Below are 19,791 nucleotides of genomic sequence, written 5' to 3' on the forward strand. Positions count from 1 at the left end.
GGCGCTGTGACACCAATCCCCGTGCCCTGCTGCCCTCTCCCATCTCTCCATCTGTTCCTTCCCCACACTGCACTTCCCATCCCCACCCCATCCAGCTGAGGCTGGACAAAACTCGTGACAGAAGTGATTCCAATCCCGGTCACTCCTGGAGCTCCATTCCCAGCCCAGCGTCACAGCAGGGACAGCCAGAAACTAAACCCACAGCAGCTGCTTTCCTTTAACCCTTTTTTTCCCAAAAAATCTTCCATTTTTCCACCCCCCCCCCCACCCAGCTGCTGGGATACCCCCCCCACCCCCAAATGCGATTCCCATCTGGAATTCCTCTAGATGTCACCCTCAGCCGTCTTTTCCATACACACACCCCCCCCACACCCCCCCCGGCTCGCATTTTCCTTTCTCCAAGATCCTTTTTTTTTTTTTTTTTTTTTTTTTTTAAATTCCTTTCTGATCTCTTTCCGGCCATGTGTGATTGCAGTTTCCTCCGGGCGTCCATTTCATCAGCCCGAAATTAAGGAGCAGCAGGAAAAAAAAAGGGGCGGCGGGCGGGCGCACGGTGGGAACCCCCTCATCCCCTCCCTCCCCTCCCCAATCCCAATCCCACCTCCCCACCCACCCCAACCCCACATCCCACATCCCACATCCCTTCCCACCGCCATCCCGCTGCTCCCCAAGGCTTCCCAAAACACCTCTCCACACCCCATTCCCAACCCCGGCCCCGCTCGGCCCTGAGGCCGGGCAGGGAACGGGGAGGATTTTTGCCACCTCAACGCTGCCACCGTCACTTTTAGGGTGACTTCGCTTTTTTTTTTTTAATTTTTTTTTTTTGGAGGGGAGAGCTGGATTTTTCCTCCTCACATCCAAAAGCAAGCAAGGCCGGCGTTGTCCATCTTTTCCCAGCTCCAAGGCCGGATCCAGCCTTGGTGACACGAAGGTCACGGTGCCTCAGCCCGGCCTTTTCCTCCCCGCTGTCGCCAATCCCGGCTGCGTGTCCTGGCCGCGCTCCGCTCCTCCGCAGAGGAAACCCACGCCCGGGGCGATCCCAGAAAATCCCCAGGGAGAGCTTTCATCCCTTCGGCTCCTCTCCTGCATGAGACAATCCCGGCTGTGCGGCTCCGCCGGGCGATGGCCGAGCAGTGAAGATGTCCATGGCCAGGCTCAACAGCGTCAATGGCTTCTTGGAGGACGCCAGGATGGAGCCGGGGGACATGGGCAGGATCCTGCGCTGCCTGGAGATGGGCACCGTCCTCACCTTGTTCTACCAGAAGAAATCGCAGAGGCCGGAGAGAAGGACCTTCCAGGTGAAGCTGGAGACTCGCCAGATCATCTGGAGCCGGACGCCCGAGAAGGTGGAGGGGGACAGTGAGTATCGGGGGACAGGGGGGTGTCAGTGGGGATGTGATTTGGGATGCTGAGCTGTGCTGGGGTGGCTGTTCTGGGTGATTTGGGGTGTCCTGCCACCGTGGGGGGACTGATTGTGGGGTGCCTGGATGTGTTGGAGCACCTGGGTTTTGTGGGATGTCCTGCAGTAGTGGGATAATTGGATGTGGGGTGCCTGGGTCTGTTGGGGTGTCCTACAGTGAGGGGGTGTCTGGCTGGGGGATTTCTGTGCTTGCTGGGTTTTCCAGCCATGATTGGGGTGCCTGACTGTGTTGGGGTGTCCTGCAGTGCTGGGGTAACTGGTTGTGGGGTCCCTGACTGTGTTGGGGTGTCCTGCAGTGCTGGGGTAACTGGTTGTGGGGTTCCTGACTGTGTTAGGGTGTCCTATAGTGCTGGGGTAACTGGTTGTGGGGTTCCTGACTGTGTTAGGGTGTCCTGCAGTGCTGGGGTAACTGGTTGTGGGATTCCTGGTTGTGTTTGCATGCCCTACCATGGGGAGATCGCTTGTGGGGTTTGTGGCCTTGTCAGGAGGTTCCAGTGTAGTGGGGTGCCTGGCTGTGGGGTTCCTGGGTGTGGTGGGATGTCCTTCCATGGTGGGGTGACTTTGTGGGGTTCCTAGCTGTGATGGGGTGTCCTGCTGTGGTGGGGTGACTGGTTATAGGGTGCTTGGGCTTGGTGGGATGCCCTACAGTGGTGGGGTGACTGTTTGTGGGGTGCCTGGATAGGGTGAAGTGTTCTACCATGTTGGGGTGACTGGTTGTAGAATTCCTACCATGTCCTACCATGGTGGGATGTTAACCCCTATGGAATGTCCCTCCACAGTGGGATGTTCACCTCTGTGGAATGTCCTACCTTGTCAGGGTGCCTGGCCATGGGGTGATTCCCGTAAAAGCAGAAGCTGCTGGCCTGAGCAGCCCTCGCCTCCTCCATCCCACCTTGGGAGTTGTTCTGTGGGATCAAGGTGCTTCCATTTCATCCCTGGGGATTTATATCCTCCCTGGCAAGGAGGGAAAAGAATGACCATCATTGTTCCTGCTCATGGTGCTTCTAACCCCAAAACCCCACTGGAGCATCCATAAAAATCAACCTTCCATGTGGATTCACCACTGGTTAGGAGGTTGTTGGGATGTTCTCCCAACACTGGGAATTGTTTGGGCTCCATGTCTTGGTGCTCGTTACCTCAAAGCTTTAACTAAGATAAAAAAATCCAGTGGATGGAACCTGGGATTGGGGTGCCATGGAGCTACACCATCACCTCATCCCACATCCCTGTGGAGGGAAGGAACTCAATTTTGGCATATCACCTCACCTGGGTGATGGCAAAACCCACCCTGGAGGTTTGGGAGGTGCCTTTTTCATGGAGAGGCTCCTCCAAAATCACCAATGACCCCCCCCAAAAAAATCATCACCCACTGCTGATTCTGTGCAAGATCCACCAAAATCCCCAGGAGGCTTCATCTCCTGCTTGGAGGGGCTGATCCCAAGGAATAATTCCAGCTTTGAGACAGGAAAAGGAGGTTGGCCCTCACAGCTGAGCACAGGGATGAACAGGACCCGTGCTTGTCTGGACCTTTTGGATACAGGAGCAGATTTGCAGGAGCAGGAGGAGATGGGAGGAAGGGTATCCAGTTTTGGAGAAGTATTTTAGGTCCTCATGGAGAAGGCCTTGTTATCCAGTCATGGAGATAATGTGTGTCCAGCTCCTTGTTTTTTCCGGAAGCGCTGTGCACTGCCAGATCAGGATCTCAGGTTGCTCATGATGCTGTGCCTCAGTTTCCCCTCTGGAGCCTTAGGATCTGTCTTTTCCCATACAACAGCCCAATGTCCCCCATGGGAATGAGTAGGCATCCTCCAAAATCATCCAGAAGGATGAAAAAAGGAGAAAAATCCTTCTGGAAATGTGCAGTCCTGCCATCCTGTCCCACCATTCACTTTTCCCCATCCTGGTGCTGGGCTGGAGCATCCTCACCCCCTGGTCCATCCCTCTTTTCCCATTCTCTGTGATTTTATGGAAGTATCAGCATCCCCCAGACCTCACGCCTGCCTGGACCGTTTTAAATTCCCCCCCTTCAAGCCAGCATCCTGCTTGGAGAGGGATTAGTGGGAAGTGCTGATGTCTCTGTTAGGGACTGTCAGGGCCAGGACACGGATCCTGGCTCTCCCCTGGACCCCCAGGATAATTTCACGCTTTGTTAAGCAGCCTCTGGACGCGTGTCCATGTGTCCATGCCTGGGATTGTGTCCATGCCTGGGATCTCCTGGAGCATGGCCTTCAAAATTAACCTCATCCTGGAGGGCTTCCAGCTCTTCACCCTCATCAGCACAAGGAATCTGGTGGAAAACAGCCCCCAAAAAAAGGATCTTTACAAGAAAGGGAAGGGGGTGAAGGCAGCATGAAAAATCCAAGAGGATTTTGGAGAGGTGGTTTCACGACACCTCCAGCCTTGTTAATGGCAAATAATAAGAATTAGGCCTTTTTTTGGGAGGAGAAAATCCAGTTGGGATTTATCATTCTTGGACAAAGAGGAAATATTTTACTCCCGGTTTTAAACCACACCACAGGATCCCAGAAGGATTTGTCCCAATTTCCCCTGTCCAGGAGGGTCTGAGCTGCCACATCCTGCAAGAAGGGATGACCGAGGTGCCCAGGCCAGCACGACCATTCCCTCCAACCCCTTTGCTTCCTCCTAATGCCTAAAAAAAAATCTCCCAGGCTGTCAACATCCCTAAAATCCCACTGGGCAGAACCTGCTCCTCCATCATCTCCCCACCATTTCAGATCTCTTTTTTTTTTTTTTTTTTGCACCACTCTGCTCGCTTTGCATTAGAAAAGGGATTTTCGCAGCTGGAACTGACTTCCAGAGTGTTTTAATCGCCCGGGACAATGGAGACAATGCGGGGAGGAGTTTGGAGACAGAGTTCTGACAGGATCGAGGCAAATCCGCTGCAGATGTGGTTTCCAGGAAGCTGCTGCTCGGGTGTATTGTGCAGCCCCGCGCCGCTCCCTCTTCCCCTGGCTTTTCATGGGAATGGGCTATTTGCCTTGGGGAGAAGGATTTTAAGGTGCTGGTGGATGAAAAACTGCTGCTGGCAGCCCAAAAATTCCCCGTGTCTTGGTTTGCCCCACAGTGGGCAGCAGGAAATGGGGGAATTTTGCCCCTCTGTCCCACTCAGGTGAGACACAACCTGCAGAGCTGCCTCCAGCTCTGGGGTCCAACAGCAGAAGGATGTGGAACTGCTGGAGCAATTCCAGAGGAGGCCATGGAGATGCTCCAAGGGATGGAGCCCCTCTGCTCTGGAGCCAGGCTGGGAGAGCTGGGAATGTGCAGGCTGGAGAAGGGAAGGCTCCAGGGAGACTCCAGAGCCCCTTCCAGTGCCTAAATGGGCTCCAGGAGAGCTGGAGAGGAACTTTGAACAAAGGATGAAGTGCCAGGACACAGGGAATGGCTTCCCATGCCAGAGGACAAGGTTAGATGGGATTTGGGAAGGAATTCTTCCCTGTGAGGATGCTGAGGTCCTGGCACAGCTTTCCCCGAGAAACTGTGGCTCTCTATCCCTGGAAGTGTTCCAGGCCGGGTTGGACAAGGCTTGAAGCAATCTGGGACAGTGGAAGGTGTCCCTGCCCATGGCAGGGGCTGGAATAAGAGCTTTAAGGTCCGTTCCAACACAAACCATCCTGGAATTAGGAACAGCTCCCAGATTTCAGGTGCAAGGCCGGATCCTCGAGGAGTTAAATCCAGGGAATGGCATCATTGCAACTTGTTAGCAAAGCCCTGATATCCACTGGCTTCTCACCCTTTCTTGGCACCCTGTGGATGGGTGGGTTTGGAGTCAAGTGGCTGCTTTTTACCCTGTAAACCCATTTTTAGCCCCAAAATCTGCCTGTTTCTATGGAAGAGGGTCAAACAGAGACACCAGAGTTTCATTCCTTGGGATCTTGTCCCAAAACAAAGCTCGTGCCGGGGTGCAGAGCTCCTGTGTGCCACTTGTGCTAAAATCCCACCCTGATCCATGAAATTTGGCTTGCAGTCATCCAGCAAAAGAAGGCAGGATAAAGCCTCCACTGTTTAATGGAGCTTTTCCGCCAAGAAAAACTATTCTTCCCCTCTTTTCTTGCTTAATCAGCCTGATTCCTCCCCCATCCCTTATTCCTCCCTGCATTCAGCTTTTCTTTCCCCTTTGGATTCAGCTAAGGGTTTCCACCAAGGCACGTCTGCAGCCTTCCCCACCACCACATCGGAAATGCAGCCAGGCTGGAAATTCTCCGGGAAATGACCCATTTCCTCGGCAGGACAATACCCCTGGCGAGGTGGCCCGGCCGCCCTGGGTCACACAAAGCCCTTTCCGGTGTCGGTGGCTCGTTCCCAGAGGACAAACCTGCCCGGGGGATGATGGTTGTGGGATCAAGAACAATTCTGTGTGTTGTTCCTAATATTATGTTATTATTCTTGCTCCCAGTGGGATGTGTCCACTGGGAAAATTGGAAATCTCCCTTGGTGGAGCAGCAGTGAGGAAGAGCGTGGTCCGGAAACCCGGCCCTGCTGCTGCTGTTGGAGCTTTATTTAGCAGGATAATGAGGGAGCAGAGCAGTAGGAAAGCAACGCCCTGCGGTCCCGGCTGCCGGGGCTCCAAATTGCCACTTTTGGGAAGAGTTCTCCAAGGAAAACATGAGCTCAGCCTATCCCAGCACAGGGTCTGGTTTGGGGAGGACCAGGTGGCTGGAGATTTGCTGGTTGGGATGGGGTGGGATGAGCCTGGAGGATGCGTGGCAGCCACAAAGCTGGGAAAAGAGTGGGCAGTGCTGTCGGGGATGCCACGTCCTGGGGACACGAGTTCCTGGGGGACACACAGGGATGGGGGCCATCAGGCACGTGTGGACAGGGCTGCAGGGACACAGGATGACAAATTTTCTGTGGCATTTGTGGTGGTGTCACTCAGCTGCAGCAGCACTGCAGGGACCTCATCCTGGGGACATCCTGGGATATGGATCCCTGTAGGACACATGGCCATGGCATCCATGGTGGTGTCACTCAGCTGCAGCAGCACTGCAGGGACCTCATCCTGGGGACATCCTGGGATATGGATCCCTGTAGGACACGTGGCTATGGCATCCATGGTGGTGTCACTCAGCTGCAGCAGCACTGCAGGGACACCCCATTCTGGGGACATCCTGTAACATGGATCCATGGAGGACACCCTGGTGCCATCTCACTCCAATGGGCAGTGCCATGAGACACCTCATTTTGGGACATGATTCCCTGTAGGACACATGGCCATGGCATCCGTGGTGGTGTCACTCAGCTGCAGCAGCAATGCAGGGACTCCTCATCCTGGGGACATCCTGGGACATCCCATCCTGGGGACATCCTGGGACACAGATCCCTGGAGGACACAAGGCTGTGACACCCTGATGCCATCCCATTCCAACAGGCAGTGCCACATCCCATCCTGGGAACACGGTTCCCTGATGGATATTCCATACCCTTGGTGCCATTACCAAGGAGGAGGACACCGGGGACATGTCTCCTTCAAAGCCATGTGGCCACAGCACCCGTAATTCCATCACACACTCCTGAGGGTATCTCATCCTGGGAACAAAGTTCTCCAAGAGGACATGTCCTCCTGGAATTCCCACTTCCCTGAGCCACTCACATGAGGCTGTGTTGGCAGGGGACAGTTTCATGTTCCTCTCTCCCCTCAGTCGACATCCGGGAGATCAAGGAGATCCGCCTGGGGAAGAATTCCCGGGATTTCGAGCGCTACCCCGAGGATGCTCGCAAGCTGGACTTCACCATGTGCTTCATCATCCTCTACGGGATGGACTTCAGGCTGAGGACGCTCAGCGTGGCAGGTGTGTTGGGTCCTTCCCTGTTCCCTGTGTCCATCTTGGGGGTGCCACTCCTTTCCCAACATCCCATCATCCCCATCCCAATCTCATCTCCCTCCTCTTCCTCCAACAGCTTTCTGCGAGGAAGACATCAACCTATGGATAACAGGGCTCAACTGGCTGGTGGCTGACACCCAGAGAGCCCAGACCCCACTGCAGATCGAGAGGTGAGGAAGGACCAGCAGATCCCATTTCCTGCTCCCTTTTTTGGGAAGAAAACCTGCCCTGTGCTTGATCCTCTTTGGGATTGAACACTGCCCATCCTTTCCTTCCCAGGTGGCTACGGAAGCAGTTTGATGGGATGGACCGGGCAAGGGAAGGCAGGTGAGCCACCAGCACAGTGGGTTCAGCTGGACGGGACCATATTCCCCCTGTTTCATCCCAAATCTGGAGGTTGAGCCAGGCTGGGGATGAGGTTTGTGGGACAAGTGAGCACCAGGGTTTTTGGGAAAATCAGAGATTTGTGTGCAGGTCACATCCTTGTGACTGTGAGGACCACTGGGACCCATCCCCAGTGCCACATTCTCACCTCTGCCAGGTGGGCCAGGTCATTAATGCAGCCCTTAATTACCCAAGACAGGAAAACCTCAATAGCAGGGGAATTTGGACTTAAATTACTATGGGAATGGGCACCACCTCCAAGTAGGATGATGTCTTAAGAGGGCCCAGTTGGTTCTTGGATGCACTTCCTCTCCTTGTCCCTCTGCTCACACTCATGCCAGACACCACATAATTAATCTCAGAAGCATGGAATCATGGAATGATTTGGGTTGGAAAAGACATTAAAAATCATCTATTTCCACCTTCCACTAGACCAGGTTGCTCCAAGCCCCACCCAGCCTGGCCTTGGACACTTCCCAGGATGAGACACCCACAATTTCCCTGAGTTTGTGTCACTGCAGGGATCCACAGCCCAGGAGGGTGGGATCCCCATGCCAGGCACCAAGATTTGGGGTGGGTCTCTTGGTGTTGAGAGCTGAGGCTCATCCAGGGACCTGGCAATATCCTGACTCCAGTTTTCCCTCCGACAGCATCACGGTGAAGGACCTGAAGGCAATGCTGCCCCAGGTCAACTACCGCGTTCCCAACATGAGATTCCTGCGGGATAAACTCGTGGTAAGGATCCTCTGGACACCCCAGCTAGGAGGGAGATGCTCTTCAACCTGCCCCACATGTGCTGGGGCCACCATGGTGTCCCTGGTTCTGATTGGGTGGCCCCGCTCTCATCCAGCCCCATCTCCCACAGGAAGTGGAAGCCAGGAATGAGATGACTTTCTCCCACTTCATCCAGTTCTACAAAAACCTGATGTTTGATGCCCAGAAGTCGGTAAGATCCATGGTTTGGCCTCCCAAATGTCTCCATCCTGGTGGGATGTGTCCCCCTCCAGCTAAGCCTGGACACCTTCTCTGCCTTCCAGGTCATTGAGCAGCTGGAGCTCTCCTTCCCCTTGCGGTGAGTTAATATTCCCAGTTAATATTCCAAGAGTAGGAATTCCCATAGAGTGAGAAATACAGCCAGGGTGTGGGGAAGAGCAGAAAATGGGAATTGGAATGGGAGAAGGGATAGGAGAGGGAATGGGAGCATGGATGGGAGAAGGGATGGGAATGTGGGTGCAGAAGGGATGGGAGCCATGATGGGAGCTGGGATGGAAACAAGGATAGGAGCAGGGATGGAAGAAGGGGTGAGCAGGAATGAGAGATGGGATGGCTGTCAGGGATGTAGGGACGTGTCACCCTGCCCTCCTCCCAGTATCCTCGCTGTGCATTCCGGCTGCTGCCAGCCTCTCCCAGTCACAGGGTGGAGGGACTGGTGGGAGTGGGGGTCATGGGGAGGCTGAGCTGCAGGTGGGCACTGATGGCCTCACCTCTCCCATGGGATCTATCCCAATTCCTTTTCCTGCTCTTCACTGGTGGCTGCTCCTTGTCCCAGGAACGTCGACCGCCCTGAGCTGTGCCAAGTGTCCCTCTACGACTTCCAGAAGTTCCTGCTGCATGACCAGAAGGTGGGGCTTCCCTGAGAACTTTGCAGCCTAAGGAACCCCATGGGATGCTCCCAACTAACAACAGCCATGTTTGTATCCCAGGAATCCTGGGCCAGTGACGTGGGCGTGGTGCGGGACTACATGTGCTCCTACCTCAAGGAGAGCTCCAACGACGCGTCGGATCCCTCCTTCCAGCTGGATGAGGTGGGTGGCCCCACACAGTGTCCCCACAGGGATCTCCCTGGCACCACCAGGCTCTGACCTCTCTGCTTCTCCCCTCCCCAGTTCCTCACATACCTCTTCTCCAAGGAAAACATGGTGATGGATGCTAAGTACGAGCGCGTGGTGCCCGAGGAGATGAACCACCCCTTGTCCCAGTACTGGATCTCCTCATCCCACAACACGTAAGGAATTTTCCTCACGTGGGCGAGGAAGAGGGCTCAGGGACATCCATGAGCATCTCATCATCCTTGCCTCTCTCTCCTCTGCAGGTACCTGACAGGAGACCAGTTCTCCAGTGAGTCCTCCCTGGAAGCGTACGCCCGGTGCCTGCGGATGGGCTGCCGCTGCATCGAGTGTGAGTCCCACCAGCCCTTCAGGGGGATGCTGGAACCCCTCATGTCCCATCAAACAGACCATTCCCTGCAGAGGGTCTTTCCCTGCTGTTTGGGTGCTCAAAGAAATGGTTCCCAGCACACAGTTGGGCGCAAACATGAATTAACCAAGGTGTTTTCCTTCCCAGTGGATTGCTGGGATGGCCCAGACGATCTCCCCATCATCTACCACGGTCACACGCTCACCTCCAAGATCAAATTCCTGGATGTGCTGCACACCATCAAGGAGCACGCATTTGTCACCTCTGAGTAAGCCCCAGCTCCCCCAACAATCTCTGAATTTTGGGAACCTCTCCCTCACCTTCATCTGAGGCTACCATTCTCTCCTGTTTGCTCCAGGTTCCCCATCATCCTCTCCATCGAAGACCACTGCAGCATCGTCCAGCAGAGGAACATGGCCTCCCACTTCAAGAAGGTTTTTGGGGACATGCTCCTCACCAAGCCAGTGGACATCAATGCAGATGAGTTGCCCTCACCCACCCAGCTCAAGAAGAAAATCCTAATCAAGGTGTGGAGCAGGAAAAACCCCAAAACCCCTCTTTGCAGGAGGGACACCTGGGTTCTACACCAAGAGATGGTCAAGGGGAGCAAGGGGTGGTGGGAATGGACCTGTGGGAGGTTGATCCTGAGGGTTGGGAGCTCAGTGTGACAAGGCCACCACTGAGCTCCCCTCCCTGGGTGTCCCCCAGCACAAGAAACTGGTCGAAGGGAACCTGTACGAGGAGGTCTCTACCGCCAGTTACTCAGAGAATGATATCAGCAACTCCATCAAGAATGGAATTCTCTACCTTGAAGACCCCATCGACCACGTAAGGGAGGCCCTCAGGGGCTGAGTGGGATCTGTCAGACACTGGGGCTTGGGATGGGCTCTCTCAGACCACTGTGATGCTGTGAGGGGGAAGGAATGGATTAAAAACCCCATCCCAAAGCTCCATCCCTCTGTGTCATCCTCTTCTTCACCCCACCAATGTTCTTCCTCCTTCCCAGACCTGGAGCCCTCATTATTTTGTCCTGACAAGCAACAAGATTTACTACTCGGAGGAGACATCACGCTACCAGTTCAACGAGGATGAGGAGGAGGTGGAGCAGAAGGAGGTGCGTGAGGGGCAGGACACATCCACAGGGTGAGGTGACAACTCCGTGGGGAAGGGTGACAAGGTGGCAACGCCCACTTTGGGATGAACTTGCAGGAGTTCAACAACAACGAGCTGCACTTCACGGAGAAGTGGTTCCACGGCAAGCTCGGGGGTGGCCGTGACGGGCGCCAGATTGCAGAGAAGCTGCTGCACGAGTACTGCACCGAGACGGGCGGCAAGGACGGCACCTTCCTGGTGCGCGAGAGCGAGACCTTCGTGGGCGACTACACCCTCTCCTTCTGGTAGGAGCTCCAGCAGAGAGGCAGGATCCCACCCTCCCTGGGTGATACTCCAGTCAGTGCCTGGTTTGGTGGCTGGAATGGCTTTTTTGGGGGGAAATGTCACCTTTTTGTGCAGCCTGTAGACACCAAAGCGTGGGATGGTGGAGATGTGGAGCCAGATTGACTTGAATTTCTCCCACCCCTGTGGCAGGAGGTCCAGCCGGGTGCAGCACTGCCGGATCCACTCGAGGCAGGAGGCTGGGGCCACCAAGTTCTACCTGACAGACAACCTGGTCTTCGACAGCCTCTACAGCCTCATCTGCCACTACCGGGAGGTGCCGCTGCGCTGCAACGAGTTCGAGATGCGCCTCACCGACCCCGTCCCACAACCCAACGCCCACGAGAGCAAAGAGTGAGGATCCTTGCAATCCCCCTTGGTCCCATGGGTCCACCAGCCTCCTCCAGCCCCAGCAAGGTGTGGAGATGCTGATGCCAGTCCCCCATCTCCATTATTCTCCCTGACCAGGTGGTACCACGCCAGCTTGACGCGTCTCCAGGCCGAGCACATGCTGATGCGGGTCCCGCGGGATGGAGCATTCCTGGTGCGGAAGCGCAGCGAGCCCAACTCCTATGCCATCTCCTTCCGGTGAGTGTGGCCACCACGAGGCCTGTTGGGCTTGGCCAAGCTGAGGACTGTCTGTTGTGACCCCAGGCTAGGTTTTGCTGATGGTGTCGTGAAGGACAAACCTTCTCTGTGGTGATGTCCTCAGGGTGGTCACCTTGGTGACATCCCCAAGCATCACCTCCCACCCATCCCCATCACTGATCCCAGGATCCAGCCACCCCTCACCCATCCCATTCCCATCTCTCCTGGCCCCAGGGCGGAGGGGAAGATCAAGCACTGCCGCATCCAGCAGGAAGGGCGGCTCTTCATGCTGGGCAGCTCAGCTGAGTTCGAGAGCCTCGTGGACCTCATCAGCTACTACGAGAAGCACCCTCTGTACCGCAAGATGAAGCTGCGCTACCCCATCAACGAGGAGACCCTGGAGAAGATGGGCACCACTGTGAGTTCTCCCAGCAGTGGGCATGGTGGGGATTTTGTGCTGTGGGCAACCAAGCCCTGTCCTCAGCTCCGCCATCTTCCAGAATTTTGGTTGGAGTCCAGCCAGAACCAGTCAAGCTCTTTCCATAGTCATCACCCAGCATTAAAACTCCACTGTTATTCCCTTTTCCAACAAGTTGCAAGGAGATTTTAGATCCCACTCAACCTCCTCCCCATAGCCCCTGCCCACATCCAGGTGACCCCCTCAGGTATTTTCTCCTTGCAGGAACTGGACTACGGAGCCCTGTATGAGGTGCGGACCCCGCACTTCTACGTAGAGGCCAACAAGATGCCAATGGCCAGGGTAAGGGGCTGAGCTGGTGTCCTGGGGAGGTGGTGGGTGGTAGGATATGGCAGTTTGAGTGCTGGGGTTCCTGGGTGGTCCCTCCCCAGATCCATCACACCTCTCACCACCGCTGAGTGGAGAAGTGGTGATGGTGTGCTGCGTTTTTCTGACCCTCAAGTGATGCTGGAGCTGGACCCAGCTCACATCACCATCACCTGGGGACAGTTCAAGCTCCAGTGACAGCATTGTCACAGTGTGGTGGGGGACAGGGCTGGAAAGACCCCAGCCTGGAGAAGGGACCTGGCAGAAGTTTGTCCCAACAGCAAGGAAATCCCTTTGGACTGGGGAACCCCTAAAAAGCAGATCTAGGTCAGTTCCCAGGTGGTGCAGTCTCCATCCTCAGAGGTTTTTGGGACTTGGTTGTTCTTGGAATTGACCCTATATCTCCACGCTTGGAGGTTCTTGGGATAAGGTGGGTCTTGGAGCTGACCCAGTCTCCATCCTTGGGGGTTTTTGGAATTGGACATATCTTGGAGCTGACCCTGGGAGAGGCTGGACTGGAGCCCTAAGGTTCTTTTCCTGTGATCCTATAATCCTGTGGTCCAGTACTGCTGGTGCCTTAATGGTCCTTTTGTAAGGACCACACACAGGAAAACATAACCCAGAGGGTTTTTTCCCAGGAAATGTTGTAATATCGGAGGATTAGCCCTTCAGCACATCAGGAGAAACCATTGGGGGTCCCAAAAAAGGAATCTGATTTGCTCTGAATGTGGTGATCCTGCAGGACCACAGGCACCTCCAGCCTTCCTGTTCCCTCTAACCCATCCCACTGCTGGATGCAATTTAGGAGCTGGAGAGGGAGTTTTTGTCAGGAGCTGCAGATAGGTCAAGGAGTAATGGATAGAAAATGGAGGAAATTCAGGTTAGATACTAGGAAGAAATTTTTTTACTGTGAGGGTGGTGAGACACTTAATAGAGAAGTTGTGGATGCCCAAGGTTGGACAGAGCTTGGATCAACTTGGTCTAGTGGAAGATATCTCTACCCATGGTGGGATGGGTTGGAAATTTAAGGTCTATTCCAACCCCTTAACATTCTGTGATGCCGTGATTTGGGGTCAGGAGCCCCCACACTCCACTGTGAGAGAGGGGCTGGGCTGTGCAAGGCACCAGGCGCTGGGTGGTGACACCTGTGTCCCTCTTGTCGGTGTCCCCAGTGCACGGTGAAGGCTCTGTATGACTACAAGGCACAACGGGAGGACGAGCTGTCGTTCTGCAAGCAGGCCATCATCCACAACGTGGACAAGCAGGACGGTGGCTGGTGAGGGCGGTCACTTGGGTGTCACCATGGGTGGGAGGGACACCCTGGGTATTGCCACAGCGGCTTTTAACTCAGCCTCCTTCTCTGTCCCCCCACCCCTTCTCCAACCACCCCCCAGCACTGCATGCAGCAGGGACTCCCCTGTCCCCCCATCCCTGAAATCTGTCCGCTCTCCTTGATCCTCTCACCCCTTGCAGGTGGCGGGGGGACTACGGGGGCAAGAAGCAGCTCTGGTTCCCGGCCAACTACGTGGAGGAGATCGTCGGCAGCCAGGCGCAGGAGCAGGATGAGGCCGTGAGTGCCACCTCCCTGGGACCCTGGGAGTGAGGACACTGGAGGCTCCTTGGAGCCCTGACCAAGTCCAGACCCTTATCCTGAGGCTGGGAGATGCTCACAGTCCTGCTCCAGCTTGGATCCCTGTCCAGAGGCTGGGGGATGCTCATGGTTCTGATCCAGCCCAAACCCTTATCCAGAGGCTGGGGGATGCTCATGGTTCTGATCCAGCCCAGACCCTTATCCAGAGGCTGGAGGATGCTCATGGTTCTGATCCAGCCCAGGCCCTTATCCAGAGGCTGGGGAATGCTTATAGTCCTGATCCAGCCCAGACCCTTATCCAGAGGCTGGGGGATGCTCATGGTTCTAATCCAGCCCAGACCCTTATCCAGAGGCTGGAGAACATTCCTGGCCCTACTCCAACTTGGATCTATTTCTGGGAGTTGGGAAATGCTCCTGTGGTGCTGTTCTAGCCCATATCTTTATCGAGAGGCTGTGGGATGCTCCCAGCCTCACTCCAGCTTGGACCCTTTTCTGGAAGCTGCAGGATATTCCGAATTTTGTTCAAGTCCAGATCCTTACCCAGAAGCTAAGGATTGCACTTGGTCCTGCTCCAGCCCAGACCCTTGTCCTGAGGCTGGGGGATGCTCATGCTCTTGCTGCAGTCCAGATTTTTATCTGGAGGCTGAGGGATGTTCTTGGCCCCACTCCCACTTGGGCAATTTATTAGAAGCTGGAGGATGGTCCCAGTCCTGCTCCACCCCGATCTCTGTCTGGAGGCTGGGTGATAATCTTGGCCACACTCCAGCTTGGATCCTTTCCTGGAAACTGGAGGATGCTCCCAGCCTTGCTCCAGCCCAGACCTTTATCCATGATCTGGGGGATTCTCCCAGCCCTGTACCAACCCAAACCCTTATCCAGAGGCTGGGGGATGCTCCTGGTCCTGCTCCAACGAAGCTCTTGGGGTGATGCTGCTGAGTGGTTTTTCTCTTTTCCTGGGAGGGTTGGATGGTGGCTGCCTGTAACCCACCCATATTATCTCTTCCTTTTTCTCTTGCAGTCATCAGAAAACAGCCCCCTGGGGAACTTCCTGAAGGGCTTCATCGATGTCCCATCCTGCCATGTCGGTGAGTGTCCCTATTTACAGATTTGGGGGGAATATGGAGGAATTGGGATGTCCAGATGATTCAGGGGACATTTTCCCTTGATTCCAAGGGCGTGTTTGAGCATGGAAAGCTGAAGCCACACATTGAAAAAAGTAGGATCCTCACAGGAGGAGGATCCTAATGAATGGTGGGGTGCCAGGAGGGGCTGGTGGGGGCCTGGGAGCGGGACCGCTGAGGTTTCGTTTGCTCCACAGAGCCATCTGTTGGGAATGTCTTCGAGTAAAGCCCCCCTCTGATGTCCTTATAGTTATCTCCAAAGACGGGAGGAGCTCCAAACCATTTGTCTTCACCATCCATTCCCAGCAGATGTCCCACGCAGCCCAGTCGCTGGACGTGGCCGCAGACACGCAGGAGGAACTCAGCGAGTGGGTGGCCAAGATCCGGGAGGCCACGCAGAACGCCGACGCCAGGGTGAGGGGATGCAGAGGATGGGGCTGGACAGTCATGGAGATTGTTCTTAATATCTCCAAAAGAAGAGTCTGGGGGCAGACTTGCAGCTCCTGTTTTTCCTGGTGCAGATGCAAGAGGGGAAGATCATGGAGCGGAGGAAGAAGATCGCCCTGGAGCTCTCGGAGCTGGTCGTGTATTGCCGGCCGGTGCCGTTCGATGAGGACAGTAAGTCCTGCAGAAGTGGGATAAAGGGATGAGCGTGGGAAGGCACAGGTGGGAAGAACCATCCAGATCTCATTCCTTCCCTGATGGCCACTTGGTGCTTGCAGAGATTGGCACAGACAAAGCCTGTTACCGGGACATGTCCTCCTTCCCGGAGACCAAGGCGGAGAAATACGCCAACCGCAGCAAGGGCAAGAAATTCCTGCAGTACAACCGCCGCCAGCTGAGCCGCATCTATCCCAAAGGACAGCGCCTGGACTCCTCCAACTACGACCCATTGCCCATGTGGATCTGTGGGAGCCAACTAGTGGCCCTCAACTTCCAGACACCCGGTAAGTCCTGCTCCTGGGGTTGTTGTTGGGCTCATCCCTGAAGGTTGTCTCAAAATTCCCATCCCCAGTTGTTCTCCCCTGGGTTGTCTTGTTGGAGGTGGTTTGGGTGATCTCTCCAATCTTTGTCTTCATCCTCATGGGGACACGAGTGGTTTGGATGCTCTTCAACCTTTTTTTCATCCTGATGGGAACACAGGAGGTGGTTTGGATGATTTCTGCAAGCTTTGGATGATCTGTCCAAGCTTTGTCCTCATGGTGAGAGGGATAGAGGAGGTGGTTTGGATGATCTCTCCAAGCTTTGTCCTCATGCTGATGGAGACATAGGAGGTGGTTTGGATGCTCACCAACCTTTGTCTCATCCTGATGGGGATGCAGGGAGTGGTTTGAAAGATCTCTCCAACCTTTGTCCTTATCTTGGTGGGGACACGGGTGGTTTGAATGCTCTCCAGTCTTTGTCCTCATCCTGATGAGGATATCTCCATGCAATCCTTGGGCGATTCATACAAAACTCGGCTGCATCCCTCCTCCAACCACAGCTGGGGAAATCTCAGTTGAGTTTGAAGGGTAGGACCTTCTACCCAAGGAGCTCAGGGAGGTCCCTGAGCCCCAACTCAGATGTGCTCTGTCCCCATGGCCACAGACAAACCAATGCAGCTGAACCAGGCGCTCTTCATGCTCGGTGGCCGCAGCGGCTACGTCCTGCAGCCGGACATCATGAGGGACGAGACCTTCGACCCCTTCGACAAGAACAGCCTGAAGATTGTGGAGCCCATCACAGTCCAGCTGCAGGCAAGTGTGCAAGAGCAGCAAGACCACCTTGAGGTGGTCTCCATCAACATGGGAACTCCTCCCTTCTTTCTGGGTCAACCAGGGGTGGTTTTTGCTTGTTCCAGCTACGTATTTCCTCCATAGAGCTTGTTACTTTTGGGAGTTCTTCTTCATCCAGTGTGGCCAGACCTCACCCTCCTCTTCCTCCCCTTTCTCCCACAGATCCTTGGTGCCCGGCACCTGCCCAAGAACGGGAGGAGCATCGTGTGCCCCTTCGTGGAGGTGGAGGTTTGCGGCTCCGAGTATGACAACAGCAAGAACAAGACAGATGTTGTAGGTGAGGGACCACACGTGTGACATCCCCACCCTTAGGGACAACCCTGACTCTGCCCTCTTTAGTGCTCTTGAGAGGACATGTGGGTGATGGGGCTGAGTTTTGTGCTCTTTCCCACAGCTGACAACGGCTTCAACCCCGTCTGGCTCTTCAAGCAGTTCGTCTTCGACATCAACAACCCCGAGTTCGCCTTCCTCCGCTTCGTGGTCTATGAGGAGGACATGTTCAGTGACCCCAACTTCTTGGCACAAGCCACCTTCCCCGTCAAGGGCCTCAAAACAGGTATGGTCTTTCCATCATCATCACCTCCATCAGTCATGGAATCACTGAAGGGTTTGGGTTGGAAGGGGCCTTTAAAGGTCATCTTGTCCAAACCCCATGCAGTCATCATCATCATCATCATCACCATCTCCATCATTGAGTCACGGAGCCATAAAAGGATTGGGTAGGAAGGGGCTTTTAAAGGTCATCCAGTCCAAATCCCCTTCAATCATCATGTTCATAATTTCCATCATAGATCATGGAATCAGAGTAGGGTTTGGGTTGGAAGGGACCTCTAAGTCATTGAGTCCAACCCCCCTTCATTTTCATCATCATCATCATCATCATCATCATCATCATGATCTCCATCATTAAGTCATGGAGTCAAAGAAAGGTTTGGGATGGAAAGGTCTTCTAGTGCAATCCCCTGCAATCATCATCATTATCTCCCTGGGGTCCTGGCCATGATGGGGGCCTGGCCCTGCTGTGGTGCTGAGGTCATGTTGTGATGTTGTGTCCAGGTTATCGGTCAGTGCCACTGAAGAACAGCTACACCGAGGACCTGGAGCTCGCCTCCCTCCTCATCCACATCGAAATCATCAATGCCAAGGCAGGTGGCCCAGGCAGCTTGGAAAACCTGGAACAACGGGAACCAATTCTTTGGGGTGTCCTGCCCACCCCACCACCCTCACACGCTTGTTTTGGAGCAGGAGGAAGATGAGGAGAACCTCTACTCGTCCATCCAGCAGCTCCGGGACCGTGCCAGCGAGCTCTCCAGCCAGGTCTCCAGCTACGAGCGCACCAACGGCTGCGATTCCCGCTACCAGCAGCGCCTGGACGAGCTCCGGGCGGCCCAGGAGCGGCTCATGGAGCTCACCGAAGTCCGCAACCGCAAGTGAGTTGTCCCCTCCCCGTGGCTTCGGGAGGTTCCTCTCTTCAGGGAGGGTCCCTAAGGCCGCCACCCTGCTCCCCACCAGGTTGATGGAGAAGAAGAAGAGGGACCGGCAGATGGTCACCAAGCGCAGCTGAGCTGGAGGGACTCGAGCTGAGCCCCAGCCACCTCCTCTCCTGCCACAAAGGGAGGTGGGGTGGCCACATCCGGACCTCCCACCGCATCCAGGGCTGGGTGACAGCAATGTGACAAACTTGGGGATGGAAGGGGACCTTGGGTGGCTGTGCCTGTGACGGGGGTGAGGCGGGAGGTGGGACGCTCTGGCTTCAGTCCCAGGTGCCTCCAGCTTCATCCCGTGTTCCCTGGGGCTTGTGGCCGCATCCTTGTCCCCATGAGGTGGCCACAGTGGCTCTTTCTCACCCAACGTTCTCAATGTCCCACCATCCCATGGCAGCCCCATGGCCGATGGGGAAACTGAGGCACAGAGGCCCAACTGGCCCAGGATGGAGCAGGACTGGCCACCTCTATCCTGGGTACAGGTGTCAGGACTGGCTGGTGGTGCCTCACCACCAGGATGGGGACACAGGGGACACTTTTGGGGGGCTAGGGGGGTATTTTGCTCCCCTGCTATAAATATCTGTATTTTCTTCTTTTATTCAGCGTGTACATATGGCGTGGGGGGAGGGGGTGTCTGTACCAGCCACAGTATTAGGGCACAAGGGGGACCCCAAAATGTCCAGAGATGTCCCAGCAGGGGACCAAGGGAGCGAGGGACCAAGTCTGGGGCTGTCCCACAGGGCAGAGTGGCCTGTGACAGGGTGCCCTGAGTAGGCACCTGGTAAATACAGGCAGCAAGGTGGCCCCACAGGGGACAGGGATGTCCCTAAGGTGACCCAGAGTTGTCACCAGATTCTGGGAATGGGGACAGATCTTGCCAGTAAAGCCAGCTGAGGTGGTGGCCAGCCCAGCAGTGGCTGGGGACATCTTGGGGCGTCCCCCAGGGTCGGGGTGTCCCGGCAGTGGGGGGGGGACCTGTGTATTCTTTGTATGAAAATAAATCTATTTAGCCAATATTTATACCCTGCTGCTGTGACCTGGTGTCCCCTCCCAGCTCTGCTGCCACCTCCATGTCCCCAGGGTGGGTGATGTCACACATGGGGCCATGGGGACACATGTGAATCCATAGGGATTTGGGTCTGTGGGAACACACACACACATCTATAGGGACATG

The 19,791-nt window shown here is 55.3% G+C and overlaps 1 protein-coding gene across 1 annotated transcript; it reads left to right on the plus strand.

The window, feature by feature from the left end:
• Positions 1 to 466: 466 nt before the first annotated feature.
• Positions 467 to 19,633, plus strand: LOC116999637 (1-phosphatidylinositol 4,5-bisphosphate phosphodiesterase gamma-1-like). The gene is made up of 33 exons (XM_033066545.2): positions 467 to 553; positions 898 to 1,359; positions 7,078 to 7,227; positions 7,337 to 7,430; positions 7,540 to 7,587; positions 8,295 to 8,379; positions 8,510 to 8,590; positions 8,682 to 8,716; positions 9,194 to 9,266; positions 9,348 to 9,449; positions 9,531 to 9,649; positions 9,737 to 9,822; positions 9,988 to 10,108; positions 10,199 to 10,367; positions 10,549 to 10,668; positions 10,847 to 10,954; positions 11,050 to 11,237; positions 11,428 to 11,628; positions 11,743 to 11,862; positions 12,097 to 12,280; positions 12,545 to 12,622; positions 13,819 to 13,922; positions 14,120 to 14,216; positions 15,256 to 15,322; positions 15,609 to 15,772; positions 15,880 to 15,976; positions 16,081 to 16,305; positions 16,946 to 17,094; positions 17,296 to 17,410; positions 17,528 to 17,689; positions 18,190 to 18,278; positions 18,379 to 18,563; positions 18,646 to 19,633. The coding sequence occupies exons 2-33, from the start codon at positions 1,140 to 1,142 to the stop codon at positions 18,695 to 18,697; spliced, it is 3,888 nt and encodes a 1,295-aa protein (XP_032922436.1). The 5' UTR covers positions 467 to 553; positions 898 to 1,139; the 3' UTR covers positions 18,698 to 19,633.
• Positions 19,634 to 19,791: the final 158 nt, after the last annotated feature.

Source organism: Catharus ustulatus, chromosome 1 (genome assembly GCF_009819885.2).
Source record: "Catharus ustulatus isolate bCatUst1 chromosome 1, bCatUst1.pri.v2, whole genome shotgun sequence".
Classification (NCBI taxonomy): Eukaryota; Metazoa; Chordata; class Aves; order Passeriformes; family Turdidae; genus Catharus; species Catharus ustulatus.